We start from the raw sequence: 24,817 nt of genomic DNA on the forward strand, positions 1-24,817 counted from the left end.
CATCACTGCCTTTCAGTGCTTAAAAGGAGCTTATAAACAGGAGATAGAGCAACTTTTTAAATAGGCAGATAGTAGCAGAACAAAGGGGAATTGTTTTCAAGGAGAAGAGGAAAGATTTAGATGAGATATTAGGAGGATTTTTTTTTTTTCTCAGAAGGTGATGTGGTGCTGGCAGAGGTTGCCCAAGGGGAGCTAAGAATGCCCCAACATTGCAGGTGTTGAAGGCCAGGTTGGATGGGCTCTGGAAGTGTGATCCAGTGGGTGGCAGCTCATGGCAGAGCAGTTGAAATGAAATGTACTTTAATGTTCTTTCCAATCCAAGTCATTCTATGATTCTATGAAAATCTTTTCTAAATGATGTTTGAAAGGACACTTTGACAAAGCTAATCCTTTCACAGTGAAGTAGTGTGGAAGCAGGTGGGATGCCCCTTTCTCTGTGTTAGACAGAGTCTATAAATAACTGTGGAATAAGGAAGATGAAGTATTGGCTAAGTGTGTCAAATATTATGGATGGATGACCTTCATTAGCTTTGACAATTTAGCTCAACTTGGAATGTAATACCTGGCCATGAGTTTGACAGCCCAGATTCTGTTTTGAAGTTCCAGCTCTAGGAACCTCCCGACCTGAGAGCTGCAGGGAAAAAAGGGAGACTGCAGAACAGTAAGAAACATTGATACTGGCTTGGCTGGCTGAGGGTCGGTTTGGGGCATTTGAAATGGAGTAGTGGGTTTGGATTTTTCATACAGGTGTTTGTTTTACTTTTTCCATATCTTTTAAGAATTTATGCAGCTCAGTCATAGGCTCAAGTGCATTGAAATGAAAGTTGTTTGCTTTCTAGGTGGAAAAGGAGACTATAGTTTATTCAGTTTCCAACAAGCATTCTTATGAAAGTAATGCACAGTTACAAATGAACCTTTTCAACGTTGGCACCTGAATTCTTGTTACGCGACTTCTCGGCAGGACAGTGAAGCCGGTAGAAAGTTTTCCTAATGACTTCTACAGGGCATAAATTTAGCTCTGAACAACTGAGTTTCCTGATTATTCTTTATTGTTCTTGATAGGTACATTCCACAGAACATGTCATATTTTGAAAAATGTATATAAATATTAATTTATATACATATATAATTAATATATACCAAACTAAAATGTAAAGAAAGCTTTAGGAACGTAGTTGGCACTCGGAGTTGTTTGACTAGGAAAAAAAAGCCAAGTCATAGTCTGCACTGAGCTCAGACAGTGGAAATTTACTGAGGCTGGTGATAGGGCAAAGGTCTGGAAGAGCTCCACCATTGGGGTAAAACAGTGGAAAGAGAGAGTTTAATCACAGGAAATGAGTAACCATCTGGCTGCATATAGAGAATTAAGAGGATGAAAGTTACAAGTATACTAACGCATTTAAGTCTAGTAACTATGTAAGTCTGAGTCCTTAAATAAAGCCTTCACAGACCCCAGAGCTTAGGAGGGCCACAGGGTTTCCTCAGTCGCTTACTGATGAGCTGAATGATCAAGATTGATTTGGGGTTATTCTGTTGATTAACAACATCTGTTCTGTCCCTGCCAGTACTTGACAGCCGTACGCCTACACCAATGCATGAAAAGAGAAGATGGTCTTTAACTCCTCTGGGATGCGCAGCAGTGCCCCACCTGCACAGCAGGCTGCCCCACGTCCTGCCACTCGCCCTGACAGGAGCACAGTGCCAAGGCCTGCTCGCATGCACATTTTTCACCACTTCGCTGCTGCAAACGGCGGACTGCGGAGCCAGACCTGGGCCTGCCAGGGCAGTGCAGTGAGGACCGGAGGCTCGGGTGCAGCCAGGTGGGATGGCCTGACATGAGGTGGCCCACATAGCAAAGCTGCACGGCATAGCAGTGAGTGTAAACGCTCCATGCACTGGAGCTGGCCACGTGCAGCCAACACGCAGACAGGGCGCTGAGGCACTGCAGCCTTCACACGTGGACTGCAGCATTCGCCCCCTAAACTAAATCCCCCTAAAACGCAGCCGTTCCGGCGCGTCGCCGTTTCCGTCCCAAAGCACAACAGTGCAGTCCCGCAGAACTACATTGCCCGTCGGGCGCTGCGCTCCGCCCCCACCTTTCCCGCCTCCCGCCGTTATCGCCTCTCAGCGCCGAGGGCTGCTGGCCGGGGAGGCGCTGCCGGGTGGGCGGCGGTGGAGAGGCGCGCCGGGTCCCAGAGCGGCGGAGCTGCGTTCCCGCGGCGTGCTGCCCGTCGCCCCGTCCCGTGGCCGCGGTGCGGCTCATGAGGTGAAGATGGTGATCCGCGTTTTCGTCGCCTCCTCCTCGGGCTCGGTGGCGGTGAGTGGGAGCGGGGCTCAGCCCGCGGGGCCGGGGCAGTGCGGGGATCGGGCGGAGCTGTCCGGCGGCATCCGGCACGTGCGGGCGGTGAGATGGGGGGCAGCCGGAGACAGGTGAGAGGGGGAGCATCGGGTAGGGAGCGCCTCTCCGAGCGAGCAGCCCTCCCAGGGGAGGTCTAATTCCCGTCCGACTCCTTTCTGAAAAGCAGCGCTGAGTCCTTCTGCTTAACTGAAGCTCTGCTTTGATTATGTCCGTGACCTATGAGTGTCCGCATTTCCGTATAAACTGACAGGGCTGGTTTCTGTGAAGGCAGTCTGAATGGAAGCTTTCAATTAAGTTTGCTTTCTGATGAGAGCCAAGGGAAGGACTCGGACGTAGGTGCTATTCTCTGTGCCCCAGCAGTGAAGGCGGCAGCGTTTTTACTAGAGGTGCGGCTCTGCATTTGCCCATCCCGAAGCTCAAAGTGCGCGCCCTTCCTTTTGCCTTTCGCTGTGCGCTGTTTGCTTTCAGTTCAGTGGCACGGTGACAGGTCTGTGTCCTGATATGTTTTGGCAGGAAAGATTCCAAATGCTTAGTAACTGCTTTACAGCTAATAGCAACTCATTATCCATTTCAGTGACCAAACAAGTAAATACAGAGCGTTTTCGGAACTCCAAGTCATGTTTGTGAGGCATCCATAGCAGAAACGTCTCCTTCCCTGCACGTGCAGGTGGTCCAGCACTACGAGGATTACTTTCTGTTTTGTGTTCCCGTCTCAAACAATACTGCACGGTGTCATCATTTGATTTTGTTGGAGGTGGCATTGGGGCTGCATAATTAGCTCGCACATATCTCCTCATCTATCCGTTCTGCAAGTAAGTTATTCATTGGGGTTTTTCTCTCTGCCCTCCCCTTCCACGACCTGCTAACAAGATGCATATGCCATTGGTAGTAGCACTGTAGCCCATCTGTTAATGCACCAAAGCTGAGCTTGAAAAGGAATGCACATCAGTGCTGACTTTTTTCCCCTGTGTTCTACAACACAGCGACACATAACAATAGTTTGCATACTGGTGATAATCAGCTTATTTTTGTATAGTCACAGTATGTCTGAGTGCAACCCAGCCAGAGAAGGATAGGTAACAGAGGGCTGGAAGGTACTGCTAGCCAGGAGCAGAGCTGTGACATCTATTTACTGTCTGTTCTTCTTTCCTTTTCATCAGTGTTTCCTTGACGTTAGGAACCTTCTCCATGGCTTAAGGTCCTGCTGTGCTCAGTGTTGCATCTCAGGGGCTTTATTTCTGTGAGTTCTGTATGTCTATAGACTATGTCTTGCTGACTGAGAACAGTGACAAAGGAAAAGCTGTTATCAGTGGGTTGTGTGGGAAACCACACCTGGAGAAAGGTGCAATTGCTGTATTCGCACATTTTTAAACAGGGAAAACTTAAATATGTTTTTATCCTCCTGAGCATAAGAACTATAACCAAGCAGAAGTGAAGTGAAACAAAAATTCCTGTCATTCTCTGTCTCCTGCTCCAGCCTTCATCATAACTACAGCAGCTACTTTTTGGGATGCAGATCATGAGATGGGATGATATCCCTGTTCAGAGAGATTGGTGCCCCCAACAGGTGCTCCTTCATCTTTTGCAGAAAAGCAGTGTCAGAATCTATGGTTTAGCTTCTACCTGTAGGTCAGCTTGTGTCAAACTGTAGCTCTGCTGTTTGTGAGAGTGGATGTAACTGAGTTTATTATCTGACTTCAGTATGAGACCAAAAAATTCTGTATGCAATATTTGCTGATAAACTAAAAGCAGTGTCATAGGGACAGGATTTTTCTAATCTAACTAGAAATGTTTTGTTAAATTGCTCTTTATTTTAAAACAAAAAGTTCACCTCGTTTCCTGAGCAATTTCCTTTTGGATTTCCTTGTTACCTGCAGTGTGCTGTTCAACCAGGGGTGTTTTTCTGTCCTTTTTCCTCTTTGTGCCTGGAATAGGTCTGCTTTGAATGTATTTGCAAAAAGGGAGTGGTAAAGACAGTTGTTTATTTAAATAAAAGTAATATACAGCAACTTCCTCATGCTACTGGAGAAAGGGCTGATGTGAAGCAGTAAATATATTGAGCTAACTCTTCTAGCATGATTCCTTTTGAATACTCAGGTTGGATGATATGAGTCTTAACTGTGGCGTTCTTGAGAAATATACTGGTCCTGGAGTCAGCAAAGACTCCTGTTTCCATAAGTATGACCTTTCTTGGCAACTTTGATGTGTTTATTGATCATGTTGCTTGCTGCAGTTTGTTTCAGGCTAAAGATAAACGTATGTGATAGCTGTACCTAGTTGTGAGAATTCAATTCATAAAGTGGTTTGGGAGTGATTATGGAGAATGAGGAAGGGAAGTTATCAGAGTGGGTGGGAAGGGACTGAGAACAATGTGAACTTTCCCTCCCTTTGGTCACAGCCTTCTCCCTGCAAACCTTTCTCACATCTGAAAGTTCTCAGATCATCGAGAGGTTAATATTATTAGTATTACTTTACAAGAAAACTTGTGGTTGTAAATTTGTAATGAGCTTGAAAGAGCCCGCAAGTCCCAAGACCCAGCTATCTAGCTATTGCTTGAGTGGAGACATTCTTCAGTGCTTTCTGAGGGTGGACTGTGGGTTTACCCTGTGGAAATGCTGAAGGGAAGTTCCTGAGATCTTGTTGTGGGAAGGGAGGAGAGAGGCATGAGGCATTGTGTTTGTGTGTGTGTGTGTGTTTGTGAGTGTACTCTTCTAAATAGCACCATGTTGTTTTTTTAAGCATGCATTAGAAGGATCCAGCTGAATCACAGTGGGAAGCCTATGCTTAGCCAGACGGGCATGTTTTTACAAGCTTTACCATCTTCTGCTTTTTCTGACCTGAATTTCTATTTGTTGCTGGACAGCTGGGTCTCAAATTCCAGGCACCCTGTAGGCTCTGGTGACAGGCTTTGCCGCTCCTCTTTATTGAAAGCAAAGAATGTTATTTTGTGATTAAGAGAAAAGCCACTTTAAAGTTAGTCTTTGCTTTTCTCTCCTAACAGTGCTTCAATATTTTGAGGAAATATATGGTGAAAACCAGGGACAAACTAATTCTGAGGTGAATGTAATTTAATTCACTTCACAATCCACAATGCAGGATGTACTGACTTGGCTAAATGGTTTTCAGTGTTTTAAAGCCAGGTCCATCTTTGACAGGAAGCTGCAGTATGAGCAAATTACCAAACTCTGCCTGGAATTCCTGCAGCTATCTGGAAATACTGAACTGGAGGGGACTTCAGTTCTCTTGCAATCAGAAGACCAAAGGTCAGGTAAAAGGAGGGTTGCTGAAGGGCTTTCAATGGAGAGACCCTCAAAAAACTGTCTCGCCTGTACTTTCTTCTTTCTAGTAATAATTTATGGCCTTGGAGGTTCCTTTAAGCTGAACATATATTGTAGGGGAGCTGCTAATATAGCAGAACAGAGAGTAGAATCTATTCTGACTAGTGAGAGTTGCAAAACGCTTTCCCATCAAATTTTTTATGTGTTCTTGAGATGCAAAAACAACTGAAATCAATTCCATTAATGTATGAGAGCAAACACTGCTCAGATATGTTCTTCATGAGAATGTGTTTAAGGGAACAAGAAGTTTGGAAAAACATAGCATGAGACAGTGAAAAAAATAGACTTTAAGGAATGATAGCAGATCGAACTTTGCTTCTTTCAGTCGAAGAGAATAATGGATTTTTTTTTTTCTTTTCAACTAGGAAGCTTGATAAAAGTGTAGCTGTAGTTATATTGTCTATACTAAATATTAGTTTTGTGAGATTACAACTCTCCTTTTGTTTAAGCATATTACATAGATCAATGCATAAATGCAAACAAGTTGGAATTTTTGCTTTCTGGAATGATTTTAAACTACAGTATAAAGCACCAGAATGCCAAAGCAATCACAATCATGTTTAGCTGGAGACAAATCAAAAGCTAAGATTCTTAAAGCAAAGCCTATCTCCTACCGATAATGAGAACTTTTGTCTCCACCCTTATTTGTACAGTCCTTGCAACTCAACATCTCTCATTATGCTTCTCAGGAAGAACACGATTCTTGTTTAGTGGCATGCAAGGTTAACTTAGAATGTATCACTTGAGTATTTACCATCTTATTGGCCTTGTTTTTGCCCCTCTGCATCTCCAAAAAGCTCAAATGGCTTTGCTGGTTTCTGTCAGTCCTGAGTGCAAGTTACTGTGGCAGTGGAAGCCTGAGAGCTTGTGGCTGACTTCTGCCAGGTGGGGAGGTCAGTGCTGAAGGCTCTGTCTGGTCCTTAAGGACCTCCTGTGGATCTCGCTCTAGTCTGAGTTCTAGGCATATCCTTCTTCCCTACGGTGGAGAGCACCAAGAACCTCCTAACAGTGGTTCAGAGACTGGAGGAATGTGTGCAGCAGGGAGCCCAGCAAGAGCTCTGCACACAAGAATGCAAGTGGAATTCAGACCCTTTGCAGGTGGTATTCAGTACCTGACTGTTGCACCATTCGCTCCATTGCTTTTCAAATATTTACCTTTCTTCTTGGCAGGTGGGTTATGTCAGAAACAATGTCAGTACCTCGTAGAAATGCTTGAGGCTAACTACATAGTAACACGAGCAGTAGGACTGTTTCTGACCTTTGTTTGCAATTGTAGCTGTAATAAAACTTCAAAGGAGGTATTGTTCTGACCGGGTTTCCGAGGTCCGAAACTTGCACTTTGGCTCTCCATATACAGATCTGCTTTGTACAGACATATGTTTAAATGCCTTTAACTGCTGTATAATGCCATTCTCATCAAAGACTTAGCCCACTGTTTTGATTATATTCAAGTGGTCAGGAAATGGAAAAAAAAATAATGTAATAAATGGTAACTTGCTTACTTTAAGTCTGTCTTCTCCTCCCCTTCTCCCCCCTCCCTTTTTCCCCCTCTTTTTTTTTTTCTTCCTTTTTTTCTTTTTTAAGAGTATAGCAGTGTGAAAGTGACAGTGACCTGTTCTCCTTAATCTTCCAGCTACACCATCAAAGCCTGGAAAAGCACTTTTGTAACCCTGGTCATGATACCAGTGATTGTGGGGGACTGCATACAACAGAATTTGATTACATTAATTAAGATGAAGTAATTGAATTTATTGAAGTAACAACTAACTTATATGCAGCTTAATGGTATGAATGATTTTTGGAATATTTTATTTTCCTTGTAGTTTTGGGAACTGAAAAACAATTTGTGCCCATAACTCACCTGCTTGTTTTCTGTAAAGCACAGCCCAGGAGGAAAGGCAGGGAATGAAGCACATGCCACTCTTCAGGCATCCTTGTTTTGTTATCTGGCACTAGGACATCAGCTTATAAACTGCCATATTTACAATTGTTATCATTGCATTATTCTCTACCAGCACTGCTCCTTCAGAGTCAAGCTCCAACAGAGGAACAAGTCAGGCAGCTCTCGTGCTGTGAAAGCATTGGATCACTGCAACTGCCTGCTTCAGTGAAGCTGAACTGGAGCTCCTAGTACTAGATAACCTCATCTGTTGAATTCAGGTTGAAGGCACTGAGCTTTCCACGTGCAGTTTACTACAGGCTCAGTGTTTGCCTTCTTGTTGCTACAAAGGTCACTGAGCCAGGGGATGCTCATCTGACTTCTGTTACTTTTGTATACCACTGTTGGCTTCAGCTCTGAATTGCTCCCATCTGCAAGCAGTGTAGTCTTCTCACTAGCAGTATGGAGAAATGAATCTCAGGATGTAATCTTTTGTTTAAGATGAAAGAGCTAGAGTGTTGGTGGGAAAGCTGTATTGGGTGACTGAGGCTCTGTCCTTGTGCAAACCACAGCAAGGGAGTGCTGGTTGCGTGACTTACAGGGCTCCTTCAGGAGGAGACCTTAATTTCCTGTAAAGTGCATCTTCTGGTGGACTAGAAACAAATTGCTGCAATTTTTGTGAAAGCACATATTTTCTGCATTCCTGAATACTTCTCCACTTTTATTATTTAAGGATTTGTAGGTGAACTTCAAGAAACGATGAGGGCATGCCAGTAAAGACAGAAACGTAAAGCTGAAGTAGCAAAGCTCAGAATAGAAAACTCCACACTGCAAGAAGACACACTTATTCAAAGTATCAAAGCATTCAAATCTTTGTCAGTACTTTTAAGTACTTGTAGTTACTAAGAAAGTACTACTTCATATGTTAAAAAAATAATCCTTGCTTTTTTATGGGTATGTTGAATATTCCAGTTCTAGAATTCTTGTCAGAGATAATGTACTTCTGTATAAATCCAATTCACTTGTTAAATGGATGCTATTGATTTTAATTTAAAAAAAATCTAGAATGCATACTGTCGCTTGCCATCTCTTAGATTCTCTCTTCTTCTTTTCCAGTTTGTTTATTTCAGATGGTTCACACTCATATTTACTGGAAGAGGGTAATGTAGAAGAAATTAGGATTTGTGGAGAAATAATCAGTATTTAAGGTAGTTCTTTACTGCAGAAAATCAGGACATCTTTTGTCTTTAGCAAACTGAGTTCAAGCTGGAAATATAGAGTTGTTACTAAGCTGGTAACCTAGGCTGTATATCATTTTACCAGCAAATTCACTAAGGGCAGTGGTTTTCTCAGCTGCAGCCTCCAGTGCTGGCTCCTGGAGGATCTATCTCAAATGAAACACTGCAATCTTTGTTTTGCACATGGTGTGAAAGTTTGATAAGAACAGTAATGAACACAGAAATGTTGTAGTGCTTGGAAACTATCCCTAGTTAAAATCTACTGTGTGTCCAAAACCTCCGTCATGTTTCAGTAGGTCAGCATTTTCTTCCAGCTTCACATTTAGATAGTTTTTACAGGAGGTGGTTAACATTTAGCAATTCCCTGAAGCTGGTATGTTTCATACTTAGTGATATGCAGGGAAACATATAGCTAGCGGTGGTGTTTTCTCCTTGTTTCTCCTTGTGACTATTGATGAAAACAGTTTACAATTACTTTCGATTGTAATATTTGAAAATGAAAATCAGATTAATTTCAGTGGGGCTTAGATAGATGAGCAGTATAACCTGATTTTTCTTGAAATGCTGGCCAACTTCAAGTGCTTTGAGTGGAGGAAGGGGTGACTGATGTGCAAGATCAGCATGGGAACTCACTGAACATGGTGTTTGTCTCAGACAGAGGTACTGTGAGCACAAAACTAACTTTCTTGTCTTTTGGACCAGCATCTTGGGGTGAAATCTTTTGAGTCTTGTCTTGCAAGGCTATGGTGGTGTTTCCATTTGGATGTGCTGCTCCATTCATCGCCAGTCAGACTGAGCTGAGTCTAAAGCTTGTAGATGTCATATTTCTCAGGTGATTGGTGTTATAGTGATGAGAATCTTTCAAAAAATGAGTTATCTCTTCCTGTTACTGATGATAGAAGGAAACAACTGGATTTTAGATCAGTGAACAAGATTTTTCACCTACACTTAATATTGTATGACACTGCAAAGTAACTGAATTTGGCACAGAGAAAACAGTAGCTGTGTTTCTGGCTAATTTATGAAGAGAAGCTCTTTGGAGGCACAGGTTGTTCAGTGACTCATGTTAATAATCAATAACAGCATGCCCTTCTGTTGCTGTCCATCTCCCCTGGGTAGCACAGAGCTTGTCCTGGCAGTTCACAGTTCCAGGAATTGTTGGTAGTTTTGTTCTTTTACCTCAGGATAACTAATCTCCATCACTCCTGCTAAGAGAATTTGGAAAACTGTAGGATGTTTCTCATTTCAGTACAAGGAGTAAACTTGTAGAAGCTAATGTCTAGGAGAAGCCTCTACAAATCTATTGATCTACCTTTGCAATGTTTATATGTAAGTGTGGATTTCTGCATGCAATCTTGGTGCATATGTATATATTGTGTATATGTAAAAAATAAACACATATAATGCATGTGCATATATATATGTGCACATGCTTCTTGAAATTGCTGATAGATGCTAACTTAGTAAAATCTAAACATTGGTTTTTACATCCATGAAAGAGTGAAAACAACAATATTGTTGTGCCTCATGCTGGTTGCACCAGCATCTGGCTGGGCCCTGCCAAAAATGACCCTTCTTTTATTTGAATGGCTAAACCTTATAGCATTGTAAACATGGATTTATGTCTTTTGTGTAAATTGCAGTGCTAAAACTGAGATGCTCACGCAGCTCTTATTCTGAGTATCTGGCCTGTGCTTAAGAGTAACTCATGGTGCTTAAGTAACTCATTTCAGATAATGAGACATCTTCAAAATGTCACAGTAGTTACACAAGTTTAAGTAATTCACCAATGTAATTGTAGTGGCTGATAGGGACATGTGGTGGCATAACTATTTCCCTTCCTCTGTAATGAAAGAATATCTCTGTGTTCTGAAGAGCTCTGGCATGGTTAGCAGTGGCACACGGTTAGTAAGTCTCAGATGTTACTGCTGATAACTTGAAGGTTGCTTTTCTGCCTGTTGTGAAGCCTCTGGAGAGAAGAAATGTCTCTTTGCTTGCAGCTCTTTGAGTCTGCCTTTGCAGCTGCTGAAAATGGGCTGGTTACACTTTGAGCTGTGAAACTGAGCATCTGAGTACAAAGTCAAGTCCGATTTTGCCACTGCTGCAGGGTAAGTGATAGCTGTTGGCAAGAGGGGAGTAGCAAGCTTCTGCTTGCAACAAAGCCATCAACAACCACAGCGTCTGGCTTTCTGAGCATCCCATCTTATGGACTGTTCTGTCACAAACTCTGCTGGAAGAGTTTCTGTTGGAGGTTTTTGTCTGTAGGCAGAGACCTGAAACCACAAACTTGTACTGTGTGTCAAATCCAAATCAAAGCACGTGGTCCTGTATGTGTCCTTCACACATGCTGATAAGTTCTTCCTGTTTGCTTTTGGCTTTTTGAGCTTTTACAAAGAGACAAAGCTTTGTTTACCTTCTCATGCCAGGAGATACAGCCTGGGATTCTTTTTACCAATCTTTTAACACAAGTCCCCTGAGTTAACCAAGTGGGTCCCTCTGGGAGCAAGAGAACACAACTGGAAAAATATTCACAATTTTTCATTGATGGAAGTTCCATCACAACACTCATGAATTAGTTTACTTTATTTCTTGATGTTTTCATACGTTGCAGAGTATATTTGGTATCATCTGCACTTTCAAACTTTTTGAGTGAATATTTGGAATGCTTTCAAACTCAATGCTTACAAATTAATTAAATGCTGGTTTCTTAATCGTTGAATTGGGTCTGTGTTTTTCAGACAAAGGCAAATGAATTTTCACATGCCAATTTGAAAAAAAGCTTTCTTTGATCTGATGAACAGTAAAGTATTATCAACCAAAACCTATCTTTCTGTCACTGCGGGGCTAGTGCAGTTATCACCCCTGTCTCACCTAAACAAACCAGGATGTATGAAACATTTGATCTGGATCTGCATCTCCTAAGGCCAGACTATCTTCCTGAACAATCTCTGAGTGATCTGCTATGTTCATATGGAAGCAGAGGCAGGAGTGACATTTGAAGGAATTAGAGAGCATCAGATTGTTCAGGAGGAGCCTTGTAGGAAGTCAACACTCATTAGAAAGGAGATGCAGAACTAGCCTCTGCTGTGAGAAGGCAGCTGCCTCACAGCCCTGCTCTGTGGGAAGTCCTTCCTGCTCAGCGAGGCTGACTTGCCTGCACAAGGACTGGTTTCTAGCAAAGGTGCCCTGCATCAGGCCCTGGGGGAATCTGAAACTATTTGGGTTGTACTGAGTGATACCTTTGGCTGTGTGGAGGTGACTCCAGCTGGCCTCACAGGAGGTCTACCTGCAGTGGGATAGTAATCAGTTGTCTGCTGTGCTGGGGGAGATCAAGAAAGGGATCTGCAGGCGTATATCCAGGAGCTGTAAGAAGACATAATATCCTATATAACTATATCCATAATACATGGATATAGTTGTGTTTGTTGGTAAAGAAAAAGCATTGATGTTTGTTAATAAAGTTACAAGCTTCACTCTGCTCTCAGTTGAAGCAGAGGTAATTTTGTTATTGATCTGAATAATAGCACTGGCAATCAGCTCTTGTTTAGAGACTGATATCAACAAAATCCATCATCCCAGTCTCACGAAAACATATTTCTAGAACTTTTCAGTAATGCAGTCCGATTTTATCTAAAACTTGACAATCTTCTGGAGCCACTAATGCATTTTTCTGTTGCTATTTCATATAGTGCTGGGAAAACCTTTAAATATCCTTAAAAACTTAGCTTAACCCGTTCCAAATGACTGGTGTTGCTGTTGCTGCTGTCACTTTAAAGTGCGTTATCAGAGGTGTGTGTATCTAGTTGGCAATGGCACGCCTGTGCTGCACGGATAGTGGCTCTCAGAAGAGAAGGGCGGACGTAGGCAGATTCATTGCACAAACTTGTTTTTCACATCCTTGGGAGCATTGTGGAATCCTGATGTCTCTGATCCTTCAGGATTAGGAAGCAAATAAGTGCAACCATTGTCTTTCAGAGAGAGAGGCAAGATGTCTTTTCTAAGTGTTTGGGCTGACTTAGCCCCTCGAATGCACGGAGGAGGATTGGTGGCTGTGTGAGAAAAGTGCAGATATAAGCTGGTATTGATGTGAGAGCAGGTTCTCCATGAAACCCTGCATGTCCTGCTGGGGTTGGCAGTACTTTAACCTGAACAGGCCTGCTGGTCTTGCAGCTAGCTTGCCTTTATGTCTCTTTGAAACTCTAGGGGACTGTGAGGATGCTTCTGTTTGTGATATCGTGTGGCTCCACGTTATGAGACAACAGTGAGATGATGAGCAGCAGTGAGCTCCAGATGGGTGCTGCTGAGGAGTGACTTCCAGAGTCCCTGCCCTGACAAAACAAAGCTAATTTAATTACTTGCTCCACCTTGGGAGCTGCTAGGTGCCTGTATGCATTCTATTAGATAAATACTCCTGCACCACTGGGTTTTGATGCTTAAGCTGATGAGAAAGAAGAAACGTGACCTACTTTTTCTTCTTTTCCAAAGAGTTTGCTTTTATATCTCATCTGCAGTACGTACAGAAAATACAGCTGGAAGTGCTTTCTTCATTGTTACAAAACAATGTGGCTGATAAATAAATAGAACTAGATCACAACACGTTCAGTGCTCTGCTGACTCACCATGTCACAAAAAAAAAAAAAAAAAAAAGGAAAAAAAAAGCAATTGTTTGTTTTCATCTTAAAAGTCTGGGTGATAAACATATTACATAAAAGGAAGTGTAAATGAATTTGTTAGGGGACTCTTTTGTGTGTTTTATTTTTCTTTGCAGAATTTGAGTATTGTAACACTTGCATACCTTCCAAAGCATGCTTATGAAATGGCTCTCTTCAGTGCTTTTTCACTCTAATCAACAACCAGATATTTAATATGTTCTAAGAAAATTAACTAAACATAGCTATCATGTTTTATTTCCCACAAAAAAAAAAAAAAAAAAAAAAAAATCATAATTCAACCAAGCAAGCATGATTCACACTAACTGACACCTCTAAAACTCTACAAGTTTTCAACCATAGCAGTACTGGACTTTTGTGCACCAAACTACTCTCTACCAACTGGGGGAGACTGTGAGATTCCAAGATCAGTTTTCTACTCTGCATTATAGAGCTGAGGACTGAATTTACTGTAGTTCCAAACTTGGCAACTTCTTATCTACTTGCTGAACTGGGACTTTACTGGGAAGAAAGGATACCCTTCAGAATCTACCTACAGAAATAAGCATATGAATAAAGATGATATAATGTGAAGGTCAGAGAACAGCTTATATTTTGTTAGGAGGAAAACTCTGCTATCACTAAAGAGAGGTGAATGAGTAAGGGTTTCAGTTGTCATGTTTATGCACGCATTTTGAAAAGGAAGATAGATGTTACTAGCTGGAAGAGTTTCTTTCACAATGCAAAAAACTTGCTATAAACATGCCAATTTGACAAAAGAGAATAGCACAGAGGGAGTTTAGTGTAGAATACTAAACAGGAGTTCCAAATTATTCTCTGGCAACTTTGAGAGATGTCTGTTGGAAAAGTGCATGAAAATAGCACTTTCTTTTTAACCAGCCTCTTGAATCACTGAAACATATGGTAAACCATGAGCAAAGATGTCTGTATCGTGAAAGAAGTTAGCTGCCAGCCATGGTTTGATGCGTTAGTGTTTTGAAATGAGTTATTCTAGTCCTGCAGGATGGTTCCTTCAGGAGGATGGAACTGACAACATGCTTTATGAATCCCTAACGCCTTGCAGGATGCTCAGAGATCCATAGAATTGTTAAGGTTGGAAAAGACTGCTGTGACCATCAAGTCTAACCATCAGCCTATCCCTGCCATGCTCACTAACCACTCATGGTGTCTTCTGCTCTGTGCTGGCCACCAAGGCTCCAATGTCATTGGAACTTCCGAGGTCTGGCTCAGCTCCTGTTGCAAAGTTTCCAGGTTTTGCTTTGTATTAGCCATTTTTTATTTTCACAAGCAATGCTATTTTTTGGTTTCGCATTGATGTCTTTTCACCATCTCTGCGTGGTGGTGCTGGTAGTTGATATTTCTGAATAACCTTCCTTTATGTATGTATGTATGTATGTATGTATGTGTGTATTTGTTTATTTATCTATCTTCTTGGTCTTTCCCCTTTCTGTTTGGTCTCTGTCTGCCTCTGCTTCTCCATTACAGACCCACTGAAAAAAGGAACCCCCCTCAGCACTCACCTTCAGTTATTTTGAAGGCTCCTTTGTGTTTACTCAAACAGAGAATAAAATTTTCTTACAAACTGTCCTAAATAACTGTTCCCCTTCAACTTGTAGTAGAAACATTTCTACACAAAACCAGGCTGGATGTGGCTCTGGTCTAGTGGTTGGCAACCCTGCACATAGCAGGGGGTTTGAAACTAGATGATTTTAATGGTCCTTTTCAATCCAGGCCATTCTATGTTACGATTCTATGATTTAAATGTATTTTATCACAGTTCAGCATCTAACAATATGAAGATGAGGCTAGCAGGCATTGGGCATGGAGCAAATTTTACTCTCTTTTGTTGTTTTTTTTTTTACAGAAATAACTAAAGATGTTTTCTTTTGCTCACTGCATGTAGTGAGGAGTCTTAAAACCCAAACCTGGCTCAGCTGTAATTGCATTTTGGAAATACTGGACTCTTTCAGAGGTCGCCTACTAAGTATTGTGCAGAGGTAAAGGTATGCAGATTGCCTCACAAAGCAGTGTCTCAGCAGCTCCCAGGGATCTGCAGACTGATTTTACATTAAGCTGAGCAGACTGAGCAGATTGCCCTCCCAGCTTCATAACTATTTCATATGGTATGTCCTTAATTATGCCTCTGTATGCAAGCGGCTGATTGCTGCTAGTGTAGCCCTGGGCACTGCAGGCTGCATGTGGCTGCTGCTCAGGGACTGCTCTATTTATTTTCAGCCTGAAACATTCTGGGGTCAATTTTTAGGATTTTGAAATATGAATATATAGTTTTTCTTCAGGATGGATGAAGTGTTGAGCTATGTGGGGGTCTGTTCCGAGGAGACTCTTCTATCGTGTAACGTAGTGGTGACTTTGGCAGTTAGCCACTTATGTAAGTATTCCCACCAGCAAAGAAATACTGACTTTCTATCTTTTTTTTTTTTTTTCCTACCCTCCTCCATCAAGGCACAGTTTCTCCTCTCCTTTTTCCCTGTGTGTGTGGCTGAGCTCTATTTTCCTGTGCCAAGAACAATGAATTAATCATCTGAATCTTTGTGTCACAGCCCTGCCATCTCTCTGCAATAAAAATTGCCAGGGCCACTTGTGCTCTCCAGCCAAGCAGAGAAAGATGTTCAGCAGAAGCTCAGTTGCTGCATGTTGCAAATGTAATGGAACTGTGAGGATTTGCGTGTTAATCTCAGAGTGTGTGAGATGACAGTGGCAATTCTCAGTGCAACAATCCCTTTGGGTATATTCTTTTGACTTAAAAAGGCAATGGCTCCACGTCTGGTGTTTTCAGCTGTGGCAGTGAGCTGGGTTGTGTGTTTGTGTTACAAAATACTGCTTTTTCAGTTTGTATTTCAGGGACCTGTTGCTTGTCATGCTCAGCTTCTGCTGAGTCTTCTTGGGGTGTGGTTTTGCTACTGATAAAGACTGAGCAGATGGTAAAACCTGACTGCCTCTCCCTCCCTTGTCCCACCGTTTCCTGCATTATGCTGCTGCAGGGGAAGCTGTAGGAGCTGCATGATAGGAGGGAGCAATGTTGCACCACCTCCATGACAGCCAACAGTGAGATCTGCTTAGCTGTGTCATTGTGCTGTATGCTGAAGGTGCCCCTGCCCAATGCATTGCATTCCATTCTCAGCTGAGTCAGTGAGGGGATAGTGTGACTGCTGCAGCACTGGGGTAAGGGCATGGATCAGGAAAGACTGACCAGGTTTGAGAAGGAAAGGAACAGCAGGACCACCTCTGCCTTGAGATGCTCAAGTCTCAATCGATGCATTTTGGCTTCATAATTGTCAGACTTCTAAAGTGCATTTGTAGGCTCTCATCTAATTTTGCTGAATTTCTAGGCCATTCTGGGCATGATTGGTGATGATAACACCCTCATTTTGTTATTCTGCTGTTAAGGGAGAAATAGATATTTTGTTTTTACTGAACATCACTGTTCAGATTAGCTGGGAGATGGTTAAGCAGTGACCTGAGCTGATTAAAGTTGTACGGGAAGCAGTAATCTTATAGTAAAAGAGTTTTTTTCAGTCTAATAGAAAAAATATGGAAGTGTAAGTGGCTGAAATCTGGAGGTGAAGTAAATTCTGAATTGAAGCAGGCAGGGATTTTAAGCAAAGACAATTAACTTTGGGAACAATTAGAAAACATTGCAGGTTCTCTGTCATTTACAGTTCAGGAATGGAGCTTAGGGGAAAACAATTTGCAAGAAATTTCCTACTCCTAAGAGAAATTAATTCAGGGATGCTAAAGGTCAGACCAGATAATCCCAATGGTCCCGTCTGGCCTGACAGTGCCTCTGAAGCATTATCTGCAAAGCAGACTGTGGTGTAGTCTCCTGTACCTGCTGCACATCATCATGAATCACAGAATCACAGAACTGTAGGGATTAGAAAGGACCTCTAGAGATCGAGTCCAACCCCCCTGCCAAAGCAGGTTCCCTACAGCAGGTCGCACAGGTCGGCATCCAGGCAGGTCTTGAACATCTCCAGAGAAGGAGACTCCACCACCTCCCTGGGCAGCCTGTTCCAGTGCTCCGTCACCTCACTGTAAAGAAGTTCTTGCGCACATTTGTGTGGAACTTCCTATGCTGCAGTTTCCGGCCGTTTCCCCTTGTCCTGTCTCCACTCACCACTGAAAAGAGTCTGGCCTCGCCATTCTGCCCCCCACACCTCAGATATTTATAGACCTGGATCAGGTCCCCTCTCAGTCTTCTTTTCTCAAGGCTGAACAGACCCAGTTCACTCAGCCTTTCCTCATAGGAGAGATGCTCCAGGCCCTTCACCATTTTTGTGCCCTCCGCTGGACTCTTTCCAAGAGGTCCCTGTCTTTTTTGTACTGGGGAGCCCAGAACTGGACGCAGTGCTCCAGATGAGGTCTTACCAGGGCAGAGTAGAGGGGGAGGATCACCTCCCTCGACCTGCTGGCCACGCTGTTTTTAATGCACCCCAGTAAGCCATTGGCCCTCTTGGCCACAAGGGCACACTGCTGGCTCATGGCCAACCTGTCGTCCACCAGGACACCCAGGTCCCTCTCTGCAGAGCTCCCCTCCAGCAGCTCATCCCCCATCCTGTACTGGTGCATGCAATTATTCCTCCCCAGATGCAAGACTCTACACTTGCTTTTGTTAAACCTCATCTGGTTTTTTTCTGCCCAGCTCTCCAGCCTATCCAGGTCTCACTGAATGGCAGCACAGCCTTCAGGCGTGTCAGCCAATCCTCCCAACTTCGTGTCATCAGCAAACTTGCTGAGGGTGGCCACTATCCCCTCACCAAGGTCACTGATGAAGATGTTGAACAAGACCGGACCCAGCACAGACCCCTGGGGGTCACCACTGGTTACAGGTCTCCAACCAGACTCTGCACCACCAACAACGACCCTCTGCACTCTTCCAGTCAGCCAGTTCTCAACCCACCTTGCTGTCCACTCGTCTATCCCACACTTCCTCAGCTTTGTTATAAGGATGTCGTGGGAGACAATATTAAATGAAGAAATGAAAGACAGGGAAGAAGGCCTGTATATATTAGCTGAGGTGGGCTTTTTTTTTGTATACTGAGCTACTGAACTAGTGATTAACTCATTTCAACTCTGTCTATCAGAATGCACAGTTTATTATTGCTGTTTTTTAATCCACCTAAGCAAACTGTCTCCAATGCGGGGATGAATGGAGACATCTTTGAGTGTTTCTTTCCTGTCTTATATTTGTGAGTGAATAGAAATGTAAATTAAAAGCAAGACTAAATCCATGAAAGCAGAAGTTCAGAAAACAATCATCCTGCTTAGAACATGAAAGACAGCCATTGGATTATCATAGCAGACTGTTAGCTTAGAATTTTCTCTGCCGTGCTGGAGAGAGATTAGAATAACTTCATGTAAAGAGATACTGATTTTTGTTTCATGATCAGCGTTGCTGCTTAACCAAAAGATATAATAGTGCCTATTCGTGTTTGCGCTTATGGATAATATTGATTTCATAACTACAAGGGAATTAAAAAAACAAATCTATGTTTAATTGCATGCTTTGAGATGAGAGGCATAGGTTGCGTATTGAAGCTGGAGTTTCATGGAATATAGAATGAAGTGTGGAGTATTTTGAGACTTCACAGGGGGTGTTTATTTTCATGGTTTATCTTTCAGCATCTTGTGATACTTTAAGATGTATCAAAAGCAAAATATTTTGGTGCTAAGGCAGTCTGTTATGTAAGGATATAAATGCTTTCACAAATTATTATATAAATAGCCATAAACTGAGGTTTTGTGATCATGGTATTTCTGATTGTATGAACACTTTTTTTCAGGATCCTTTAAGTTGCATTGAGTCCTAGAAAGCTAGGAAGAAGCAAGGTGCAAAGCTTAGTTGCATGAAGAGGACTAAAGCGTGCACCTAGTTTGTCACCTGAGGCTGCATTAATCCTCCCTGGGCTTTGGGCAGGAGCTCAGGTCCTCTGTGTAGGCTAGTGAGGGAGGAGGAATTGTCACTGCCCTTTGGGGCATGTTGGCCTGCTGAGGGCTTTATTTGGTTGAATGCTGGAGGTTTTTTTAGCTTGGAGTAATCACAAACAATAACTACAGGCAGGATTGTGAGGCTGACGCATGCCTGAGGCACAGATCCAGTTGTATGGGAAGACAAAGATCCTGTGGTTTTCTTGGGGAACAATCAGCTGGTTTCAGTTGCCACAGATGCTCTGAGCATCAATCTTAAATAACAAGGCATAATTTAATAGGATTTTTAATGTAAGCATTTCTCCTGCTTCAGTTTACAAACTTCAATCAAATCACTTGGAGGAGGAGATGATGTTGCTTCTATGCCTAAAATTTTTCAAGGCATTTTGTTTCAATTTATACAGCTGCCACATCCACAGCTGATAACTCCTGCAGATGTCGTGTGCAGAATTGCAAATCTTCTGGCTCAAAAACCCCCCAACCAATTTATTTCCCTTCAACATCTTAATTAGTTTTATAAAAATAAAAGAGAGAGATTAGGAAGTGTGTGATTGTGGGAGAATTCTCATAGTGTGAAGGGTAAAATGTGAGGGAGCTGCTTAAAACTGAGCTGCAGTTCGCTTTATAGTGAACTGGCAGACAGCAGATGAAATGATTACATATACAGCAAAATGTGGCTTGGGCATGGAAAGCTTTGCCCAAGGCTGCCTTAGTCTCACAAACAGCTTACGGCAGTGACTTGAATGTCACAGCATGCCAGGGATTGTCCCGACTGTGCAGTCAGTGCACGGCCACTCTGAGGAGTGCAGGTCTGAAAGACTTGGCGAGGGCATGCTGCTCTGCACTGGGATGCTGCTCTGTCATCTGCTGGCTAGACCAACCTGTGAAGCTGATGAATGCCATAGAGGCAGAATTCAAGATGGTTTTAGCAGTACTTCATTGCAAACAAATGACATCTCCACATGTTTCTTTAGGTGTCTTATTTCTATTTTAATAAATGCTTGTTAATCGCCATTAAAATAAAATAAATCCTACTTTGGTCTTCTCTTGAAACTTTGCTCCTACATTGACCATAAATTTCCTTATCACAATTTTTAGGGAGGCAGTAGAAGTCAAGTATTGGTGCCAGCAGTGATGACGATGCAGGAATTTACCTGTTATGGACATGGTATTAATTTCATGCAACTTTTTGGAGCTGCCTTCTGTATGAAAAAGTCATTCTTTTATGGTATGCCTAAAAACTAATATAGCTTATGTAAGAAATAGAGAAAAAAACACCACCACAACCAACAAAAAAAACCCAACAGCTACAAATTCACGTAGAAAGGCAGTAATCATTTAAGACTTTTGTATTTCTGGTTTGTTGAGATGGCTACTCTCTTAGTTCAAATGAGCAAAGATACCATCACTGTTACCTCCAAAAGATGTGTGTTTTTGTGCTGCATTTAGGTGGATGCAATGGGATGTGTGACAAGAGCAGCTAGCACATGCACTTTAAAGATCCTGATTTCCAGATAGTATTTGGGTCATATGATGCCCGCAGGCATGATTCATCCACCTGGGCTTTATGCCAATCAGCAACTGTGTGGATACAACACTCCAGGAATACTGTAAAATTATTAAAGTGATATTTTTTCTTCAAATAATGCAGTTGATTATAGCTGTAAAAACACAGCATATAGCTTCCTTCTGAAGGAGATTGTTTCATTAAGTAGATGCAGAAAATACAAAATGAACTGAAGAGAATGCAGAGCAGGTTGAGACAGATGAGCACAGCTAGTTTTCCTCAGCTCTGCAGACTTTCTTTTCAAAGGCTGCTGTCGTGCTATCACATCCTGTTTGAGGCAGAGATGATCTTTACCTGATGGATTTGCTTGAAGCCCTGCAAGCTGTTAAGAGCTGACCTTAACTGCCATGAGCTAAAAACTTTTGGTGTTTTGCCTCTATTAGGCTTTCATATGAAGATGATAATCTCTTTGGAGGGAATAAACCCCGCATATTTATTATGTACCTAGTGCGTTTTTTTGTGGTGAAATTAATTTTCAAGAGATGAAATCATGCTTATTTTTAGACACATGCATTATGCAGACGGACGCTCTTAATTAAAGATTCAACAAGCCTTGTTCAGGGAACCATGGAGCTGCATTTTTATGAGATATCTTGGTGTCTAGGAAAACAAATATGTGCAACTGATGTTTTTTTTTTTTTCACGCATGCCAACATGTCTATCTCAGTGATCACCTATAGGAGTGGACTTTTCTCAGATTTGCTAGGTTGCTTACCTTACATTTCTACCTGTCTTTATGCTTCAAAAATTTAGCCCCCAGTCGTTTTGAAAACCAGCTATATCTTTTAATTTCTACTTGTTGTTCTCACACACTTCATTTATTTATCTTTTTAAAGATTCATCAGAGAGAAAGGCTGAAAATTCCACAGTGGAACTAGAGAGACAGCCTTCTAAAAATGGGATGAGAAGGTACAACCTTTGTCAACTTGTAGAGAAACAGCAGTGTTTAATGTCTATGAACTTAAAACTGAAATAAAAATTCCCCTTTCTTCCTGAGTTCTTGACTTTCTGTCATGTGGAAGTAGGACAGGAGAGAAGGAATGTACTCAGGTGTGTAACATATCTGGGTTATGGTTGACTTGCTCTCATGTATTGTGTTTTTGGTTTTTTTTCTTTCATCTAGATAAAGAAGAGGCAACAAGATGTGGTGAGATTTCTAGAAGCCAATCGCATAGAGTTTGAAGAAGTGGATATTACGATGTCAGAGGAGAAAAGACAGTGGATGTATAAAAATATTCCTGAGGACAGGCAGCCTGCACAAGGCAATCCATTGCCACCACAGATATTCAGTGATGATCGATACTGTGGAGTAAGTAGTTGTTACAGTTGTCAATGAACAGTGTGGCTGTATACCCTAATACCTTAGCATGTTGGAATTATAGGATCATTGATTGGCTTCAATTGAGAAGATTACCTTAAAGATGATCTAGTTCCAACCCTGCTGCTGTGGGCAGTATTGCCAACCACTAAACCAGGCACTAGAACATCTTGCCCAAGGCCCCTTCACCTGAACATAGAGCAGCTGACTACAACATGTATGGATGGTGCTTCAACCATCCAGCCAATTCTTTATCCACTTATTAGTAAACCTTCAAATCCATACTTCTCTGATTTAGAGATAAGAACATAGAGTGGGACAACATCAAAACCATTGTATACCCTCTTGGCCTTCTAAATAGGCAAAACTTGCTGTTGAGCTTCTTCAGTAGTACCTAGATTAATGTACAACCTATTGGTGGTAAAGTTCTTTTGTTAGACCACTGAACTATGGTGATTTCTGGTTTTGCTACTTGAGGGTAGCAAAAATTTGGAAGGAAATCTTTGGTACCACAATTGAGAACATTGACTAGATTGAGTCATATTGTTATTATAATTTAGCTCCCTCTGTGTTGCTGTTATAGTGCAAATTTCATTTATGCTCAAAGAACCCTTGCAGTCTGAATCCCTAGGAAAATTGAATGCTATTTGCTACTTGATTTGTAAAATAGTTTTATTTTTTCCCTTAAGAGAAGCAACATGACACTTTTTCTGCTGAAAAACTAATAATCTTGAGAGCTTGTGAATCTGACAACAAATTGATGGGTGAACTGATTTCTCTGGTGGTGTGAGCTGCAATAACATCTATATCAGCTAGTGCAAGCTGAAGTGGTAGCCTTGGACTGTTACATTAAGAATGGCACCATATGGATGTTTTATTTCCCTACTTAGTCTGCAGCCCTGAGGTTTTCTGGGGAAAACCTTCCCAGAACTTAGATTCTCCTTAGAACAAAATCTAAAAAGATCTGTGTCCTCTCTTCCTTGCTACATTCTTTTGTACTTCAACTGTATGATTTGTATATCCTTCAGGAGGCAGGTTTTAAGGTATTTACTGAATTTTCTGATGGGAGACCCCCCTGATTTAATGTACCACTCTCGATGCATCAAGAAGTGATTTTATAAGGTTTGTATGTGAGTTTAGTAGGAGGATGAAACAGGAAAGTTTGTGTTTGGGTTGTAATAGATGGATCAGGGTAAACGTGGATACAACGGGATGAAGAGACATCCAAGCTAGTTCTAACTTACTCCTGTCTGACTCTACTGCAGTGCAAGTAAGCTGCTGCTAGCTGATGGATCATTCAGATCTGCTGAGAACCTGTTAGCTGCACTGTGATGGCTAGCTTAATGCAGGAAGAGCACAAGAACTGATTCAGGATCCTCTGCAACAAATTACACAGAATCACAAAATTGCAGAGGTTGGAAGGGACCTCGAGAGATCACTGAGTGCAACAACTCTCCTGCTAGTGCTGGTCCCCTACAATAGGTTGCACAGGTGTGTCTTAAACATCACATATTTGTTTGTAACTTCTTATATTCAAGTTTTAGGCCGCTCCTATTGATACACACTGCCGGGAAGATCCTGGCCTCATCCATTTGTCCCCCACCTCCCTTTAGATATTTATAAACATTAATCAGGTTCCCTCTCAGTCTTTTCACCAAATTGTATATGATTAACAGCTAACTGGCTTTTTTGAAGAAAGATATTTAACATCCCTCTGATATGTAAACAAGGCCAGTACAAGACCTCCTACCTCAGCTATTTAACTCACACCTTCCTACTTCAGAATATAAAATGTCCATTGAAGAAAATTATCTGGGACACAGAAGGGATTTTGACACTCTTGTAGCAGCTCCTCACTTGTGGATATCAGCATTTATATTGTTCAGTGTGATTTTAGTGAACTTGGGTAGTGCAGTGTTCTAAGCAGTTGTTTCGTATCGATTCTGCATCTTTGCAGTTTTTCTTTATGGTATGTTTTAAAAAAAGTCTTAGAAATTGCAGTTTGGAATTAGCGAGGCAGAAGATGTCATGCAGCACGTGAGATGATCTTGTTAATCTGTCTGCTCAGCTGATAGCTCTTCTGGAGCAGAGTTAATCTTACTAGACCTCACTGGCTACATGAATCCCTTCAAGGAGCAAATATGTTTGGTTTTTTTGTTTGTTTGTTTTTTGGTTTTTTTTCAAAGCAACATATTTTCTGGGATGAAGGAAAAAGTATGTGCTGGATCTTCAAAGTTCATCAGTTATCCTGCTAGCATTAATTAATGAAGTTCTCAGGTAAAAGGGAAGCAGGACATTAGGCAGGAGACAAAGGATGTCAGTGCTAGAAAGGAGATTATAACATTGTAGAAGTTAGATGAAATCAGCAGGCATTACACATCATGTCCCCTTTCTGATTTTCACAGTGAGGATTTTCATTGGTTAATCTTTACATAATATTAAACAACAACAAAAATACTACTGCATAATTTAAAAACTAAACTAAAAAATAACCACAAA

At 41.9% G+C, this 24,817-nt stretch overlaps 1 protein-coding gene across 1 annotated transcript in view; it reads left to right on the forward strand.

Moving 5' to 3' along the window:
• The first annotated feature begins 1,608 nt into the window (after positions 1–1,608).
• The window catches only part of SH3BGRL2 (SH3 domain binding glutamate rich protein like 2), a 42,055-nt gene continuing 18,846 nt past the window's right edge, over positions 1,609–24,817 (forward strand). Inside the window, exons 1-3 of the mRNA XM_052692449.1 lie at positions 1,609–1,820; positions 2,005–2,317; positions 22,124–22,309. Of these exons, the coding sequence (XP_052548409.1) occupies positions 1,609–1,820; positions 2,005–2,317; positions 22,124–22,309 (711 nt within the window). The remainder of the gene's footprint in view (positions 1,821–2,004; positions 2,318–22,123; positions 22,310–24,817) is intronic.

The sequence above is a fragment of the Tympanuchus pallidicinctus genome, unplaced genomic scaffold, assembly GCF_026119805.1.
Source record: "Tympanuchus pallidicinctus isolate F22 unplaced genomic scaffold, pur_lepc_1.0 scaffold1, whole genome shotgun sequence".
NCBI lineage: Eukaryota > Metazoa > Chordata > Aves > Galliformes > Phasianidae > Tympanuchus > Tympanuchus pallidicinctus.